Source organism: Aphelocoma coerulescens, chromosome 4 (assembly GCF_041296385.1).
Source record: "Aphelocoma coerulescens isolate FSJ_1873_10779 chromosome 4, UR_Acoe_1.0, whole genome shotgun sequence".
In the NCBI taxonomy this organism is placed as follows: domain Eukaryota; kingdom Metazoa; phylum Chordata; class Aves; order Passeriformes; family Corvidae; genus Aphelocoma; species Aphelocoma coerulescens.
Window position 1 is genome coordinate 75,450,144 of NC_091017.1, and position 18,208 is coordinate 75,468,351.

At 38.2% G+C, this 18,208-nt stretch overlaps 1 protein-coding gene across 6 annotated transcripts in view; it reads right to left on the reverse strand.

Annotated features, from left to right (window-relative positions):
- The window catches only part of CTNNA2 (catenin alpha 2), a 463,984-nt gene that overhangs the window by 10,466 nt on the left and 435,310 nt on the right, over window positions 1-18,208 (reverse strand). Inside the window, exons 18-19 of one of the 6 annotated variants that reach the window (XM_069014749.1) lie at window positions 5,755-5,898; window positions 3,374-5,643 (exon numbers count right to left, since the gene is read on the reverse strand). The exons of 2 other annotated variants lie outside the window; for them this stretch is intronic. In XM_069014749.1, coding sequence (XP_068870850.1) covers window positions 5,629-5,643; window positions 5,755-5,898 — 159 coding nt within the window. In that variant the 3' untranslated portion in view covers window positions 3,374-5,628. Of the gene's footprint in view, window positions 1-3,373; window positions 5,644-5,754; window positions 5,899-15,929; window positions 17,276-18,208 lie in introns of those variants that run through there. 3 more of the 6 variants (XM_069014753.1, XM_069014750.1, XM_069014751.1) reach the window with 3 other exon arrangements.

The window sequence follows — 18,208 nt, forward strand, 5'->3', positions numbered from 1 at the left end:
GAGTATGTCCAAGGATGGATAATCTCCCACATCTCTGGGCTACAGAACTCCACCCTGCACCTGAATTTCACTACCCTCCAGTTAAAACTTTTTAACCTTATATTTAATTGGTATTTCCCCATGTGAAAACCCATTTTTACCCCTTTTCCTGTCCCTATGACCATGCACCTCTGACAGGTCTGGATCTGGTTCTTCTAAATCCTCCTCATAGGTGGTTGTAGACAACAGTATCTCCTCTGAGCCTTCTCTGTATACATGCAAATGTATCTATGACTTCTGTAGATTATGCTGGCAATCCCATTTTCACTGCTACAAGAGCATGTGTCCTACCCAAACAGGAAAAAATATGAGTAATTGTAGAAAAGAAGGAAAAAAATATCAATTTTTGACAATTTTTTAATAGCTTATTTGTTTAAGTCCAGTACTATTCTCTTCAGAAAATACTTGTGTTAGGGATTCCCAATTTACATGGAGTCTCTTTTCCTTTGCAGTTCAGTACTTTAGGTAGCATTTTCCCTGAGCAACAAATGCAGAAGTATTGGTGTCCTCAATGATTCAAATAATCCAAATGGTTTCTGTGCTTTTAACCTCATGACAACCATCCCTGCACAAAACAAATTAATTCAACCACATCTCCAGATCTTCCCTCTAATCCAGAACTTATGTAAAGGAGATGAAGGTATAGACTTTAGAAGAATGGTGAAATGAAAAAGCATTTGCAGTGGCTCTTTTCTTATAAAGTTCTTATTTAAATAGTGTACATTAGTCATGATTACCTACAGACTTGACTGCACTTAGCTGGCATCAGAAAAATTCCAACTGCGTGTCTTTAAGTATCAGTCATGATCCACCATGGATGGTGTCACTTGCACCCCCAGAATTTCTTCAGATGTCTCTGACTGAACAATTTCTCTAGGAATGAAAGCAGGAAAAATAGGGCTGTTCATAAACCCCACTGATTCAGTGTGTTTGGTGACCTCATCAAAGCATTCAGAGTTTCCATTTCTACAAAATAAATCTCATCCTGCACTCAGCCTCCCTAATTCCAGGTTCTGGACCAAAAGATTCCAGACTCTCTTTGTGCTTGGTGAAGAAGACCAGGAACCATGGAGCACTCAAGATCTCTCATGGGTTCATTCTCTATGGAGATCAGCCAAAGGACCCCACCTTTTAAACTCTATTTAGAGATCCTTAATTGCATTAGAATGTTAAAGATAGTACTGACACTCTGGGAGAAGCTCAACATCTGCAAAAAATTGTCCTTAGATTTGACCTAGTGGTCCAAGAATTCAAACAACCTAATGACTGTTTCTGAGACTGTTTTCCTTAATTCTTCTATTTTGGTCCCCAAACATGTCAAATGGGAAAAAACCACAAACTACAAAACTTATACATTTCTCCAATCTCCAGAAACTAGGAAGATTAGAGCATAGAAACAGCGACTTTATATAGATAAATGCTCCTTAATAAGCAATTTAAATATTTCTGTTCAGAAAAAATTAGGCAGCAGCTCAGTTCACAGAAAGTTGAATTTACTTACATATCAATACAAACCCGTGAAAGAAGCCCAGGGCTAAACTCTGACTCTGTACATGTCTGAACACATGGTTTAATTCACCTGCTTATGCCTCTGTAATTTTTTAAGGTGTTACCAACCTAACCAGTTGTCAGTGTCTACCTGAAACAAGAATATCTGCCCTCTGGAAATGGCTCTTGAGTTCCACATAAAGGAAGCCTGGAGTGAACATCTCAGATGCAGATGTTTACACTTGGCTGGATGAACCACTTTTCATACAGCAATAGAGATGACAGCAAAAACCTCTTCATGATTCAATTAAAATCTTTCTGAATAATAAAATAACCAGTTTCCATTACGCCAGAGACCTACTCTCATCTTTTTGCACAGCTTGAGCGGGGTATCCTCCCACTGTTACTGCAGGATTTCTTTCTTTTTCAAACCAAACTTCACCTGGGTGAAGTCTTTCTCCTGTTGTTTATTTGGGGGGGGCAGTGTTTATGGTTCTTTTGGTTTTTGGGGGTTGTTCTGTTGTTTTTGGTTGATTGGTTTGTTTCAGGTTTTTTTGTTTTTGTTTTTGTTTTTTTGTTTGTTTTTGGTTTTTTTTCTTTGTTTTTTTGTTTTTTGTTTTTTTTTTTTAATTTGGCCATCCAGACTGGAAACCGAAATTTCAAATGGAAGACAGAGAAACTCTGGTCTTGAACATTAGCTGAGTCTTGAATGAGAATGTAGTTTTTGAAACCCATCGTGATTCTATAGATCTCTTCTGCCTTGAGCATGGCTCAGCATTATTTGTAGAAAGAAAATAATGACAATATTTACCTCTGTTTTCAGTTTTACCAGGGTACACCATGTGTCTGCTTTGAGACACTCAGATGGGACTGATAAACATCCAAAGGATTACAATTTAAGGGAATCATGTTTAATGTCTTCGAGTGCAACTGTCCCAGGGTCAGAAAGTCCAGGGTGTTAAGGCAGTCCTGGTTTCCTCCATCCACTACACTCAGTTCAAGTGCTATGGAGCATTTCTGTTGTACATTCAAACAAGCTGAGGTCGAGGTTTAAAAGGACTGCAATTTAAATCAACATGAAGAGTCCTCTAGAATTCTGTGAACTGTCGTTGTGACTTCTTCTGCTTAAAGAAGATTAAATCCACAGCGATTCATGTTGAGGCAATGGTGTTAAACCAGCCCAAAACTGCAGTAAGAGAGGGCAGGGGGAGAAGCATCTCTTTGCCAGCTGACACGGTTTGGGAACAGATGGTGCATTTCACAGCTCACCCTCACTTCTCACATAGAAAAAGAAGGTAAGAACCAACCCACAAAGTTTTAATTCAACTTGTAAGAGAAATCAGCCTGGCAAATAGAGAAAAATTGGGAATTTCACATAGCTGCTTTAATCATACTGCAAAAATGCTTGATCCCTGTAGATGATCTCACATCATTAAACTATTGCTCACCCTTTGCCATTATGACTGAGGAACAAATCTGTCATTTAAATGTTGATCTCCTTAAATATATAGGTGTAAATATACTAGTTAATATATTGGGTTTGTTTCGAGGCAGTTATACACAATGTGCTTGCAAATACAAAGCAATAAATTTTTTAAGAATACCATATCAAAAATTAACTTTCAGTTTGCTAGTAATTTATGAAGATTTAACTCATTTGAATTAGCATGTATTGGAAGAAATTTCTCAGATATTTGCTTTCAAAGTTTTCATATTAAGCACTAAATAAAATCAGCTGAAATCTAAGCCTTATAATATTTTAATGTAATGTACATGTAAATCTTATTAAACAAACTTCAAAACTGACTGAATACACATTTAAGCCTAAGCTGTAAAACGCAGGAATCTGTGCAATTCAGACATTTTAATTTTTTTTTAAAATCATAGCTGCCAGTAAAATAATTTAACAGGGGAATTAGCTCAGTAAATGTAACATTAGTTTATTTATTCTCCCAATGTTAAGTCATTCAGCCAAACTCACAGCCTGGGGTTACCTGGGCAAAAATTCGTTATGAGCATTGGCACAGACAGATTTCAGGTTAATTATTGCAACAATTCATGTAATTTGGAATATCATTCGCTCTACAAACTCCCCACTATAAAGAAATCAACCAACTGCTAATTTGCTCATCTTACAAGATAAATTTAGAATGCAAATTTCTCTGGATTCAAAGTAATCCACTGACATCTCTGTTCCACGATATCCTCTTAGTGCTGATCACTGTCTCTAATTCACCATCATTACTGAATGACACCAGTTCTGATTCCCTTTTCCCAATCCTTATAACCACTCTTAAAAGAGTTTCTATGTCACCAAAATGCTTTTGTATCATTGAAGTGAGGTTAGGGCACTGTACAGTTGCTCCTTGTGTTTTATCAATTCTGTGCAAAAACTGAAGTCTCCTGCATTATGTGAGAATAATTATGTGCTAAGACAATTTGATAAACTCATCAGCAAAGGATGTGCTTAGGATCTAAATTAAATTTTACCTCCAAGCATTTGCCTCTGAAAAGAACAAACTTCAAATCATCTTTAAGAGCAGCAATTCCCATAAAGTTTTCCCAGTGAAACATTAGAGATTGACTAACCTGTTTTTCCTTTCCTACTGAAAAGATTAAAGTTTGCTGGGGAAGCTAAATTTTCTAGGCAAGTTCGTGGCTTTGCAAAGGAGGATTTGGAGATTTCAGTGTTTGGTTTACTTAAGAAAGAAACAGTAGTAATAAAACTCCTTGTGCACATTATTCAAAGCCAAAAAAGCTACTACCCGTCAGGGAGACAGTTTAATATTCTTTGTCGCTATTTTTCTCTTTGACAGGGAAGGAAACAACCATTTGTGAAAGTTTTGGTAGGTAGCTTTGTAAACAAGACTCTCACCCTCCCTGAATTTAATTTAGATTGCCTGTGCATTGATACAAAGAGCATTCCTGAGTCATCAGGGAGGAATATCTATCCATCTCTATGGACCAAATCCCAACACATGCCACTGACCAGAAGATGGAATGGTTTGAATCCTTACCCAATTGCTCAAAGCCACCTAGTCACCTGGAAATAGAAGTACTTCATCAATCAGACTATGGCCCATCTCTGCTGAAAAGGCTGTGATTGCACTCTCTTTCTTTGATTTATTGAGGACATGTTGCTGCCTTTTAGTGCCTCTCACTGGGATATGACAAGACCCCACACGAAGCTGGTAAAGAGCTTTAAATGAACAAGAATAGCAAGATTTGCAGTATCCCTAGGGCCCAAAATCTTTGTATGATCCTTCTTCTGCCCTTTAGTATGAGAGATCTGACATCTTGACAGCTTTAATAGATACCCAGGAGGCAGAACAAGAAAGGAAGGTCTTCATAGTCCATCTTGTCTTTTTTAATATGCTGGGGGATATTAAAACAGTGAAGCAGTAATACCTGGGCCAAGGAAAATAGGTAACAAAACAATGCTTTAAAGTAAAATCATAACATTTAGGTAGTGAGACAAAAAACACACCAAGAAATTCAGTCAGCAGTATCCCTGCCCATCTCAAGTTTTTATCAAAGAAAAAAAAAAAGAGTCAAATGCTTTGATTTATAATTTCAAAGGTTAAATCTGAGTTACGTCTCCTCAGGGTTTCCTGCTTAATTTTATGTCTTCTACAATTTACCTTTGAATTTTATTTCATCTATAAAATAAGTCTTATAATTGGCATATTGTCAATACACAGATTCATATATATACTGGAAAAACTGAATAAAAACAGTAATAAAGAATGTTAAAAAAAAAGAAATCCTGTCCCATATAAACAGCCATTATCCACAGTTAGTAATGATAAATATATAAATAACACCATCTATCTTTAATCATAAAGAACTTCAGGAAAATTATGGCCCAGCACCGTAACTAAACACTGTAATTAAATTAATGGAAGTTTAGCAGCTGAGTTCGAGGGGATCAGAGCCTGCCTTTCACAGGACAATATAAACATTGAAGGATCAGTTTAACCATCAGCCAATGGACCACCTCTGCAGAGAAACGTGGCCATTGCTTTGCAGGTGAAGTTAACTCTGGGGCTTCAGGCCAGGGAGGAAACGCTTCTTCGCAGGTGACTAAGACAACACGTGCAATTAACTCTGTGAGTCCTATGGTTAATTAAAAAAAAACAGAAGCTATCAAGAAAATCCCCCATTCTCATGTCTGTTCCCTCCACCCCCAGACCTATAAAGACATAGATGAGACAGGAGGTTACTCACCGTTGAGGAGTCACCGCTTCCAGTCTCAAGCGTAGCTCCCTCAGCACAGGTGGGTGGGTGGGTGGAAAGTTGACTAGCCCTGCCCCCATCTATGACATCACACTCTACCTCATAAAAGGTAGTGAAAGTGCTCTGAACTCCAGTCTGATTTCCGAGAGATACAGAAAAGAGATAGTGAGAGAGAGAGCAAGAGAAATATTGTGCCGTAGCGTAGAGGTGAGGAGAGAGGGAAACGTGTGCTGAAGGAGCTATGCTTGGCCAAGGACACAGGGCCTCCTCCACGATGAGTAACCCCACTGGCTGGGGGTTCCTCTCACTGCTTCCCACAGCACAGGGTCAGCCTGCCAGCCCTACAGGACTTGCTGATTCAAAAGGGGAAAATTTTTGGCACCTTCTGATGACAACCAGAGAGGACAGAAAGCTCCATCCCAATTAAACGCTGACTGACATCAATCTATCAACCCGATGAATTTGGTCAATAGATTCCCAAGTGACTCTATTTTACGTATGGTTTTGTACAGCAAAACTGCACAAAAACATCCACACCAGTGCAAGCAGCTAAAATTCCAGGGAATACAACAGGAATTACATTTGTGTCCCCTTATGTGGGAAAAACATCCAATTCACACCTGTGGATTGACCCTTGAGTAGAGTAATCCAGAGGGTTGGGCCTCCTGCACTACTGCATGAAGGAGGTCAGGAAAAGAATTATGGTTTTCTTGCATTGAAAATGAGAACTGACAAACTGTGCTGAAAGAACAAGTGAGGGAAGTATAAAAATTCTGGGCATACATTTATTTACAGAGCACACTTTTGAGTTCCAGAAAATATCAATAAAATTGCAAAGAGGTGATGTTTTTAAAGATGTACATTTTTAGACAATGACAGCCATACAGGCTGAGGCACACTTTTTTTTCAAACAACATCCCAAGGACTGAAACTGGATGACTTAAAATGGGATATTCAGTCTAATTTATTGTAAATGGTATTTTTATCATCCAAATTCTGGAAAAGCAGGTTTCGGAGTAAACATAATTGCTTATATTATCCACTGGGATTTTCTTAATAACCTAGCTGCAGACTAAAATTGAAAAAAATAGTATCTTTTTTTCTGCTGCTAAACCTAACTCCATTAAATAAAACTGCTTAGAGAATGGGGGACTATTCAGTGCCAGTAAAGACTGCTAGCATAAGATCCTGCCTTTTGGAAGAGGAGAAATAAATACTCCTTAAATCTATTTTAAGGGTATGTATTAAAAGCACACGGAGTTAATATTGATGCTTTCCCTCAGGCTTTTTGGTGCTACAAGGATCATGTGAACTGTAATCTAATCATGATTAGTTTCTCTGTCTTAATAATGATTAATGTGCATTCCCTGCTTGGTCAGTGTGTTGTTTTTCTCTCCTTTCCTCCTATTGAAAAAAGAGAGTATGTGACTCATGTCTAGTACCAGTCACTCCACCTAACAACAGAAGTCAAGCATTTTCCTTCTTAACCTTCAAAACATTTATCATCATGGTTATCCTGCAGTATCTGCAGATGCTGCTTTAAACCAGTGCATGTGTGGATTTAAAAACTCAACAAATGGGTGCCCAGTGGGCGAAATGAAGAGTTACTGTGGCTGTTAGAGATGAAATGTAACTGCAGGAACACAATGCAAAACTAGGCTGCAGCTGAGGAATGCTAAGTGATGATAGTGCTGTTCATAATTTAACTGTTTTCACATCATCTCTTGATTACAAACTATTTGCACTTTTGAAGACAGAGAGGAGGAAAACCTCCTCTGGTCCCCTGTATTGCATCGACTCCTTATTAATATTTATGTCTAATGGCCTGCTAAAGAGAAAAGAAAAATCCAATTTTTAAAGGCTTTTAATGGTAAAAAGTACCAAGTAGTGTTCAGTGAATTCATAACTTAGGTAACCTATGGCTTGACTACTGCACCACAGTTGTTTTTGCCAAATAAAGTAGGAATATATTTCGAACTCCTGTGACCACCAGACCTCATGAAGCCTAAGTCAGGTTGCTCCTTCTGATAAAGAAAAGGATGTTCAGGGGATATAATCTTAAATATGAGAAAAATTACACATGTAACAGCAGCTCTCCTAAAGAGAGAGTTTAGAGGGATAAAGAGTTAAATTGTCTCTTACTGGGATGAAACATATGAAAGTAGCACAATTAAATCCTGTAAGACTGAGTATGGCCAAGGATATTTTTCAGTAACAAGATAAGAAATATGGAGAAATATGGAAAATTCCACCATGATAATGTGATATAAACAGTTCAATAGATTGGGTAGCAGATTATACCCCAGATGGTGTTTTGGGGCTAGTACTGCTTAAATCTGAAATCTTGTTTTGACCTGCTTAGTATGATTTCTGTAGTTGATAAAGAGAATATTAAGTGAAGGGCAAGGTTAAGACTGAGTTGTGAACATACACTAGAACACATTACTGAATAAAAGCAGAGAAAGAATACACCTCATGAAAACATTTTTAAAATGTATATACGTTCAAGAAAAGTGCAGAAATCTTCCAAATGCTCCAAGGAACACGACTAAGATTAATTAAATGAATGCATGGAAACACAAAGAGATAGTAAATGAAGACTTTAATATCAAATATTTTCTTAAGGGATGTAAGCTAAGCCTAACAGCGTAAGAAAACTATGTGAATGCAGGTCAAGTAATTGATTTAATCACTTGCACCCAGGCACTAGAAGTCATCTTAGAGTAAGGGCCCATGTTCAGTCTGACCTCAAAGATCTGCTGGAAAAAAAATCCCAGTGTGCTTTCTTTCTTTCTTGCTTAAAAGGATGAACAGTGGTGGGAAAGGCAGGCCCCACACAGGCACCCCTGGGTGCTCTGTAAAGTTTGAGCACAGAGAGCAGCTGGGGAGTCCCAACCCTGCAGAAGCATCACCCAGACTGGTACAGACAGGAGGTAAGAATGGATGGATTGTAAGGAATTGTAAGAAGAGCTTGAAAAGGCCATGTAAAAATGCCAAAGGGACACATTTCATAAAAGTCTAAGAGCTTAGCACAGACACACCTCTGACCCAAAGAGGGCCAGCTGCTGTAGGGCATTGGTATGATGGATAAGTGGGAAAATCCTTTTTGTACATTATCTGTCATAGTTAAGGAATGATGAAATATGGAACATCCTACCTGACACTGAATAAAGCTGTAACTTCTCTAACTTTTTGACAATGGAAATGTTGAATCCAGTTGCAGATACAAATAGGGAATTAAAATGTTTCTGCAGTCTTTTGGTCCAGATATTGATGCTCTAATCCAGTTTTACAGAGTTCTAATTTGGTCTTTGATGAGATTTAGGACATGTTACTTGTTTACTTCGTCTCAGTTTCTAGACATACTATTACCTACCTGGTAACTCAGTTCACAAGGTTTTGATGATGCATTAGTCAGAATCAGAAAGAACTGATGCTAAAAGAAAGCATTTGAGAATATCTAACAGTAAGAGGTTAGGATTGATTTTTCTGGTACTGAATAGTTTTTACTTTGACTTCATATCAATGTCTTAAATACATTGCACAAAACAAATCCTTTTTGTTGATGCAGCTGCTTATCAGCCATGTAAGATTAGATGTGGTAACAGGACTATTCTCCCTTTGCTTCTTATGAGGTACATAAATAACTTCAATAATAATCTGTCCCAAGTATGGAAGAAAATATTTCAGAAGACAGAAGGCAACTTTTAACCTTCCCCACTCAGTTTGCTCTCTTTCTAAAGGCCATTATGACCTACCACCTTTAATAGAAACACATCTCATTTGTGAGTTTTATTAAATACTTTATTGTAAGCTGTTCTGTTCAGTACTTGCAGTTGATTTTGCTCAAGCTGGTAACACCTGTTGATGTTTTCCCTTGAGGGCAAATCTTGTCTGGGAGTAGTTCTATATGTGTTACTCATCTACAACTCCAGTTGTCAAGAAATATAATTAAAGTCAAAGGAACCTATGAGTCTGAACTTTAGTTGTTATTCTTTTAATATCTGCAAAAGCACCATCTGATAGTACTTTTAGAAGTGGGATTTAGTGTCACCACGTTCAAACTCAAGGAGTTAAATAATTGCAGGAGCAACAAGACGTACTTCTGTAAGAAATATTATCCAAAATTTCCTATTGTGGGTTAAAGCTGTCATTATTCAGATGGGAAATTCATTCCCCATAATTTCATGTGCAAGAAACAAAACTCAGTTTCATTTAAGGCCTTGGGATGAACCTATTAGCAAATCTATGCTGTGCATTAGGGAGACCAACTGAGAATGCCCCAGGGTAAAGGAATTCTTATTTAATACCAAATGGTGACACTTGGCCCCAAACCATCTCTGCTAAAGGCAGTAAGACAGGAAAAGAAGTAAACATCAGATAGCACCAAAGTCCTCTCTCTCTCTTTATAGTAATTCTTACAGGAATAATCCTTTAGGACCATATCTTAGGTTGTGTTAGAATGGTCTCTGAGCCTTGCTAATTATTGCAGGGCTGGTGTAATTTGTGTATCACAAAGCCATTATATTCCCATTTTCTTCCCAACTCATTCAGCATGGCCTGGAATAGGAAAACAGCCTGAAGTGAAGCTGTAGCTACCACAGCAGGTGAGCTTTGAATTGTTGAGTGGCTACTATTTTTAAAGCAAATGCAGTATGTAATGAAGCAAATACAACAGTATTTCCTTCAATTCTCTAACCTTTTTCTGTGGTCGTATTTGTTTCAAGCCTCAGTCTTGAATCTGTAAGATTTTGTGTTGTTCTCAAGGAATTAGATGGCTTAATATTGTTTGGTATCAGAAATGCTTCTCTGCAGAAAATTCTTCTAATGAGAAATTTCAATAAATGTAATCTCCACAAATGCTCGAATACTGGTCACCTGATAAAGCACAAGAGCATGTTCCCTGGAGCCAAGATGCTTCTTAATAAGGATAAAAGTCTGACCCATCTAAACTTAAACCTACTGAATGCAGACATATAGATGGTGTGCATTCTTCTTGTCTCCATGAATATATTCTAATGAAGACAAGTGCAGTGTAATTTTGCTTTCAAAATTAAATTCTAGATAACATCTTTCCATTTATGCAGGATATATCGTGTCCTGCATAAATGGAAAGATTATGATGTATTTTATGACATGTAAATATTTCATATTTATGTGTGTTTACATATGCATTTATATAAAATGAGGTATTTTCTTCGTCTTAAAAATAGCCTTATATCAAAAAAATTGGAGCTTCAAAAGAACTGAGAGGGTTGTATGAAAAATATTTTCTTGTTGTACTTTTCACTTGTGTCTTGAGCTTCGTTCATCTGCTTTTCCTTACATAAACTCTGCCTGCCACCATCTACCTTCTTTGAAGGAACGGCCATACACTAATAAAAATAAACTAACCTTTCCAGAGGCTCCTGCACAGTTTTTTCTGTGGATCACAGTTATGATCCCCCTGAAGCCCAAAGCTCAGGGTATGTACTATCATCCAATCCAGCACCTTTTATAAAGGCAAAACCCTGAGAACTCCCTGACACAGGAATAAGATCCTGTGGGATCTTTCACTTGCCTGAATCAAAATGCTGAACAAACATCCATTTAAAGAGACCTCTGGAGGACTCTTGTACAACTTTTGACTTGAAATGGGTTGATTACCGGCGTTAGATCTTCTCTGTCTACTCCAGGCTTAAATTCCTCCAAGGAAGCCAACTGCATAAACTGTCTGGGCTCCTGGTCCATGCTACCTTTACTGGGATGCAAAAGGTAGGCTACATATAACAAACTAAATTCTTATTACTGTCAAATATTTGGGAGAGGTATTGCAGATAGCTTTAGAGCCACTACAGATACATCTATTTATGCCTTTTTTTTTTTAATTTAAGATGTTTCATAGGATAATTAGGAATTCTTCACCGTTTTAACTTTGAGAAAGCCCTAAGACAGTGCTTCCATAAAATACATCATATATAATGAATATATGACCATGAGGGATTTTATCAGCACTCATTTTGATTAACCTGCATAACTCACTGGTGCCTTTGTCCTTTAGGAGTAGTAAATTGACTCCGTGTCAGGATGATAAATTTTTTATGTCGGTACACCATCAGGTAGTCCCTTCTTGGACAGTGTGCTGAGGAACATTCTGTGCCAGCAGGAGCTGGAGACTTCTGTATTAGTCAGTTCAAACAGATTTGTTCCAGATAAAGGTTTATCCAAACCTATGAAGTATATATGCTTCACATAGCCATATATTTTGGAACAGAGTACACTTACTATGGCTTTATTTCACCCTCACATTTATCAGTATATCTGCATACATTCAAACACTTATGCAGAGGTTATTTAAATATATCTTCAACCTAAACTGTCCAGCTGAAACATCTCTCTGTATTTTTCATGTCTTTAAAGTCCCCCAAAGCAGATGACATGAGCTAGTTGAATACACAGTGCAGATCAAGGTCTCTCACTTCCCCCCCTCAGCCCCAGCCTTCCTGTCCTGGAAGATGTTTTGCACAACTGCCAAAATAAAGACCCTGAGTTTTTATTTTCTCTCCCTGCTTGTTATGTTTGGAAAGTAGAGATTATTGTGGAGCTCAATCAGCTTTAAAGTCCTGACTTCATCTCAGTCCTTTCCCAACATCGCAATTCTTTGATTTCATACTCCTATCCTGCTTTTGGTTTGGCTTTATTCCCCTGACCATTTCATATCCCCTATTTCTTTGGCTTATTTCCTTATTATTTCCAAAGTGCTGCCCTTTACCCACTTCTTCCACAGAATCACAGGATCAACTAGGTTGGAAAACACCTCTGAGCTCATGGAGTCCATCCTTTGACCCAGCACCACCATGGCACTGAGTGCCATGTCCAGTCTTTCCTTAAACACCTCCAGGGATGGTGACTCCACCACCACCCTGGGCAGCCCATTCCAGTGTCCAATCACCCATTCTGTGAAGAAATCCCTCCTAATGTCCAACTTAAACCTCCTCTGGCACAGCTTAAGGCTGTGTCCTCTTATACTGTGGCTGGGTTCCTGGGAGATGGGGAGAATCCCCTCCCTCCCCTGCTGCCCACCCGGCTTTGGATGCAGCCCAGCACCCCTGTGGTTTCTGGGCTGCCAGTGCACATTACTGGGTCATGTGGGGCTTTTTATCAACCAACACCCCCCCAAGCTCTTCTTCTCAGGGCTGCTCTCAGTCTGTTCTCCTCCCAGCCTGTGTTTGTGCCTGGGACTGCCCTGACCCAGGCACAGGACCCTGCATTTAGCCTTGCTGAACTTCATGAGGTTCTTACAGACCCACCTCTCCAGTCCCTTTGGATGACATCCCTCCCCTACAGCATGTCAGTGGCACTACACAGCTTGGTGTTGTCACAAAACTTGCTGAGGGTGCACTTGATCCCACAGTCCATGTCACTGACAAAGATGTTAACAGTGCCAGTCCCACCACTGACCCCTGAGGAACACACTCATCCCTGGTGTCCACTTGGACAGTGAGCCCTTCACTTCAACTCTTTGAGTGTGACCATGCAGCCAACTCCTTATCCACTTCTCTACAGTTTAGAGACAAGGATATATGGGCCAGTTGTTCCATTTCTATTATAAATTTATAGTAAAACTCATTTTGTCATTAGCTGAGTAACCTTTTTGCACTCCTGAGAATCTTGAAGAAAAGGAACCCAACAGTTTTGTCAATTTGCCAACTCTCCCTTCAGGAAACTTTCATTCACATAATACTCAATTCTTGCCTGGTTCAGAATTAAATCACTCTGTTTACCAAACTCCAAATCAACACTTTGTCCATTCTGTTAAATATTTTAAATGTATTTCAAGCATTTTAAATGCAAAGGTTCTCTCCAATTGCCAACCTTGTTTTAAAGGAAAACACCCCAGAAAGGCGGGGTTTTTTTTACTCTTAATCAACTATTTGGGTACATGCTCTTAATCCAAATTCAGTGAAAGATGGCCTTGCTCACTTTTATTAACAGGTGAACTTCAAATTACCTGATTTTTCCTTGAGTCTACAGAATTAATAAGTAGGAATGTGATACTTTACTGCCCACATGATACCAACTTGCTTTTACAGTACAAGGTAGTTTAGAGTGATTCAGCCTTAATTGAAAGAAAAGTAGGACATTTAAGCCATTTTTATTAGATGAAAGATCTGTAGGCAGAATTGATAAGGAAACTGCTGCTGAGCTCACCTGAAATAACTGGTGGATGCTCACTGTTATTCTGTGATAAATAATGAGGCTCATGCATGTTTGATGAGGACTGGCTCTTTCTGGTTACCTTACTCTGATCTCTGATCACAAATAAACATACAATTATTTTGCAGTATATCCTGTACCTGTTCATACTTTTATGTATCCACCCTCCCAGTCCAGGTGTTATGCCAATTTTCATCATGTCCTACCCAAAATTAATGGAGTGGCTCCAGCCCTTTTACCTTCCTGTTCCTGCCAAACTCCTCACTTAAATTCACCAAGCAAGAATTCCTTGATAAACTCACAATCTTAACTAAACTGTCTTGTACCTTCAACAGAATATAGGAATCATGCTCTGGGTATCACAGTTGAGCCTATTATGTTAAGATAAATAGGACTTGGAAAATAACTGGGAACTGGATCCAGCTAAAGTGTATGTTTGGAGTGTGCTTTAGCTATTGATTCCATATTTTTGGACACTGTTCAAAGGCACGTGGCTGTTTTTCTGTACAACCCTGCATATCTGTCTGGTTCTGAAGTTTAAGACTCTGGCAAATTTTCTGATAATACAGCTGATTTTATCTTTAGAGCTCTAAATCAAACTGAACATGATAAGGAGCTGCCTTGGATAAGGGATTTTCTTAAATTCTGCTCAATCTAATCCTGCAGGGAAAAACTGTGGAAAATCTACTAATATAAACAAGAACTTTAAAAAATGCAAGCTTATAGCCTAAATGGGTAGTAGCTAAATGAGCTGATCAGCTTCTGAGCAGCAGTAAACAGAACAAGTGGATATTTATTCTAGAATAGGAAATGAATATATAGATCTATTTTATTGTAATTCTCTTGCTAACAAGAGGCAGACATGAATGCTAGAAAAATAAAGCAGCCCTAGAGTTAGAAGTCTGATCTTTTTATCCAAATAAGAAACATCATCATTAAAGGCAACTCTATTGAACAAAAGTAGCTCCCACAAAAAGGCAAGGCCATCAGCAAGAGCTAAGTATATGTAAATGGGATTTACTTCACTTAGAGTAGTGTGCTCTCAGCACCTCAGAGGATTCATTCCAATATAATACTGCAAGTGATTATGAAGCAAACAGGCATTACCTTAAATAAACCAAAGCAAGAGACAAAGCAAATTATTTTGAAGTGCCTTTGCTCTGTAATTTCATTAAAGGAGGTTGTTTATTCTCAGAGGGGAACTAGAAATTGAATATTGAAATCTAAAATTACAGAAACATATATCTGTTTACAGACCAAGGTCAAAGAGAGTTTTATTAGGAACAAGGATATCATCTACACAGTTAGAAATACTTTTTAAATCTTCTGCAATTTTTGCTATTAATTTCTTTTTGCTTTTATCTAACATCCTCCTCACCATTTTTTGTTACTTTCTTCCCTGCAATCTTTTTTGAGCTTTCAGGGCTCCTCACAGAAGAACTGGTATCAGGTTTTTTCCTCATTTTACTTTTCAAAACTCCTTTGGAATCAGGAATGAAGTCTCACCTTGGAACATAAAGGGCCAAGTCAACAGACAGTCTAAATTGTCCTTGCTCTGTTAATATTAATGAGGAATCAGCTGATGTGTGCTAACTCCCAACTGCCACGTCTTACTCAACTGGTAAAAATAATTTTGCTATCTGCATGGAAGGAGTCTGATGGGAAAGATCAAAGGAGAAAATAGAGCAGAGAGGAGAAGGAATGGGAGAAAGAAAAGGGAAAACAAACAATGGGTCCTTTACTGAAATAATTTACAATTCAGGACTGTGACATTTTCTTACTTTTTGATCTGTTTTCCTATTTGCAGCAAAGTCACTGATGTCAAAAAGGACCCTTCATATGCTATGCTAGAATCATATCAATCTATAGAGGAAAAAGCAAACAAGATCAGCTTTATGCTTATTTTCAGAGATAAACCATACTGAACTACTGAATCTTGGGGGAAAAAAAAGAAATAGAAGTTTCATCAAAAGATATATGGCACATTAAATGTTATGTACACAGTATTTTTGAAGTTGTTGCAACATTTTTCTCTAACAAAACTGTAAGAACTGTGGGGTGGCTTTCATCTGTCTTTCAGCTTTTAATTGGTTTTATGTCTCTTTCCTTTATATATAAATATGCATACACCCACACACAGATCCAAACAAACATATGCATACATTCATTTCATTTATAAATATTGATTAATATTCTTGATAATGAAAAAAATCAAGCAGAGATTCTACTCCCCATAATAATTCTGAATCTTAAGTCATCTTTTGGATCGATCTGAATTGTATTGTGATTCTTTGTAAACACAGTAGTAAATTACAATATTGTAATAATTGTCATGGTGCTTGATATTTACATCTAAACACTTAAATACAGCACAATCACAGAAACTTACTTCTGTAGGCACAGGTTGGGAAGCTTGAGTTCTGGATTTCTATAGCACTTCTAACATGTACTGTATGCAAGTTGCCAAATAATGGTATTTCATTTTGGTATAAATAAAATACTGTTTATTTGTAGTTGGCTATCCAAGAGAGAATGAAGAAGAAGATGGAAGCAGAAGCAGCAAGTAGACAAGCAGATGTGGATATGCACTTGGATACCAGACCTCTGGATAGCAAAGGAGCATACAGTACCCAGCACCTCGAAGATCAACAGCTCAGAAAACACTGTCAGGAAAGCTCTGCACTGACTGTGTCATGTCAGATCACAAGATAATGCTCTCACAAAGGGATGCACAGGAGTTCAACTCACTATACCTCCTCCTGTTCAGAGCACCAGCAGAAGAAGCAAGCTGGGCAATCTTCAAATTTTCTGTAGGTTAGTTTTACTGAGTCTTTGGAACAGACACAAATAATTTCCATGGTTGAAGCTCGTTTTGCCTTTGAGACTGACTGTGAAAACCCCACCAAACAGAGACACAATGGTGATGGAGCCTGGGAAGCAGCGGGTGCCAACAATGCCAGACTGGAATGATGAACTCAAGCAGTTTGGCCACTTATAATTCCACAATGCATGGGGATGTTCCAGGAACGAGGAGATGCTCGAGGTTCACAATGGCTTATTCAGCATCCACAAACACTGAATAAAGAGACTCGAAAAAAGAAACACACACAACCACAAAAGCCAAGCCGGGAGAAGCACTGATTCGGGGAATTGTTTCAGAGAGATGAACATGACAACTCAATGGGTATGAAAGGCTGGACCCAGATGGCAGGAGGTAAGAAAAGATCATAGCAATTATGATGCAGCATAGCTGTCAGTGATACAAGGACAGATCACGCCGTTGCTGTCAGGAAAATGGAAGAGGATCTTTTCATTGCTGTGGGAAGATCAAGGTATTAAAATTACATACGTACATACGTCAAGAAATGAAGACCAATTGCAGGACAGATACAGGAACCTTTAAGCAGCTCCTTTTAGGACTGTGATATGACTTCAGAATGTCTGATCCAAGAAAGCCTGGCAAATGTTTAAGACCTTCTATAGTGCTTTGCAAAAAAAAAAAAATAAAAAAGTTATGTGACTGAGAACACTTTCTGTGACTTCTGATATGTCTGAGGAAGGCCAGTGACACCACTGGGGAATCTCATGGATGGAATGAAGGGCACAAGCTTGTTGTCCTAATAATCTTCGTACTTGATTGGGCGTAAACAATGAAAGGGTGCTTTTTCAAAACCACATTTGGAAACACATTGTTTCGAGCATCCTGGGTCTCACAAATCACCATCGTTTTGAAAACACACTCAGGAGAGTGGAATATGTCATAAATTTACATACATATGGTCTGTACTTGAGTTAGAGGATAACAAAGGTGTCACGGGGCTAAACTAGTGTGAAAGAAAAAAACAAAATCATGAAGAACAGTCATTGTTACTGCTTGGTTCTAGTATTCTCCCAGAGGCTCAAAGGCCAGCATAGGAGAAAAAAAGAAAAAATATTTTAAAAATCTAAAAAACTCATTGCTTATAATATTACTGCTGCCTGTCTTTATTTCTACAAAAGGTAGTGTGTAAGAGGTTTGTAGTGTTGAAATTAACTGAAATAACTGGGTGGTATTAGAGTATATAATCACTCTGCTTGCAATAGTGTTTGAAAACAGCACATGCATCAAAATTTAAAATATTTTGCTGGCCTTCCAGAGTCTTTTGCTAAACCTAGTGTGCATTGGAACCTGAGTGAATGAATCCCATTAGTCATCACCATCTTAACAATATGCACTTCATATAGAGCTGGCTTCTGCACAGAGGAAGGA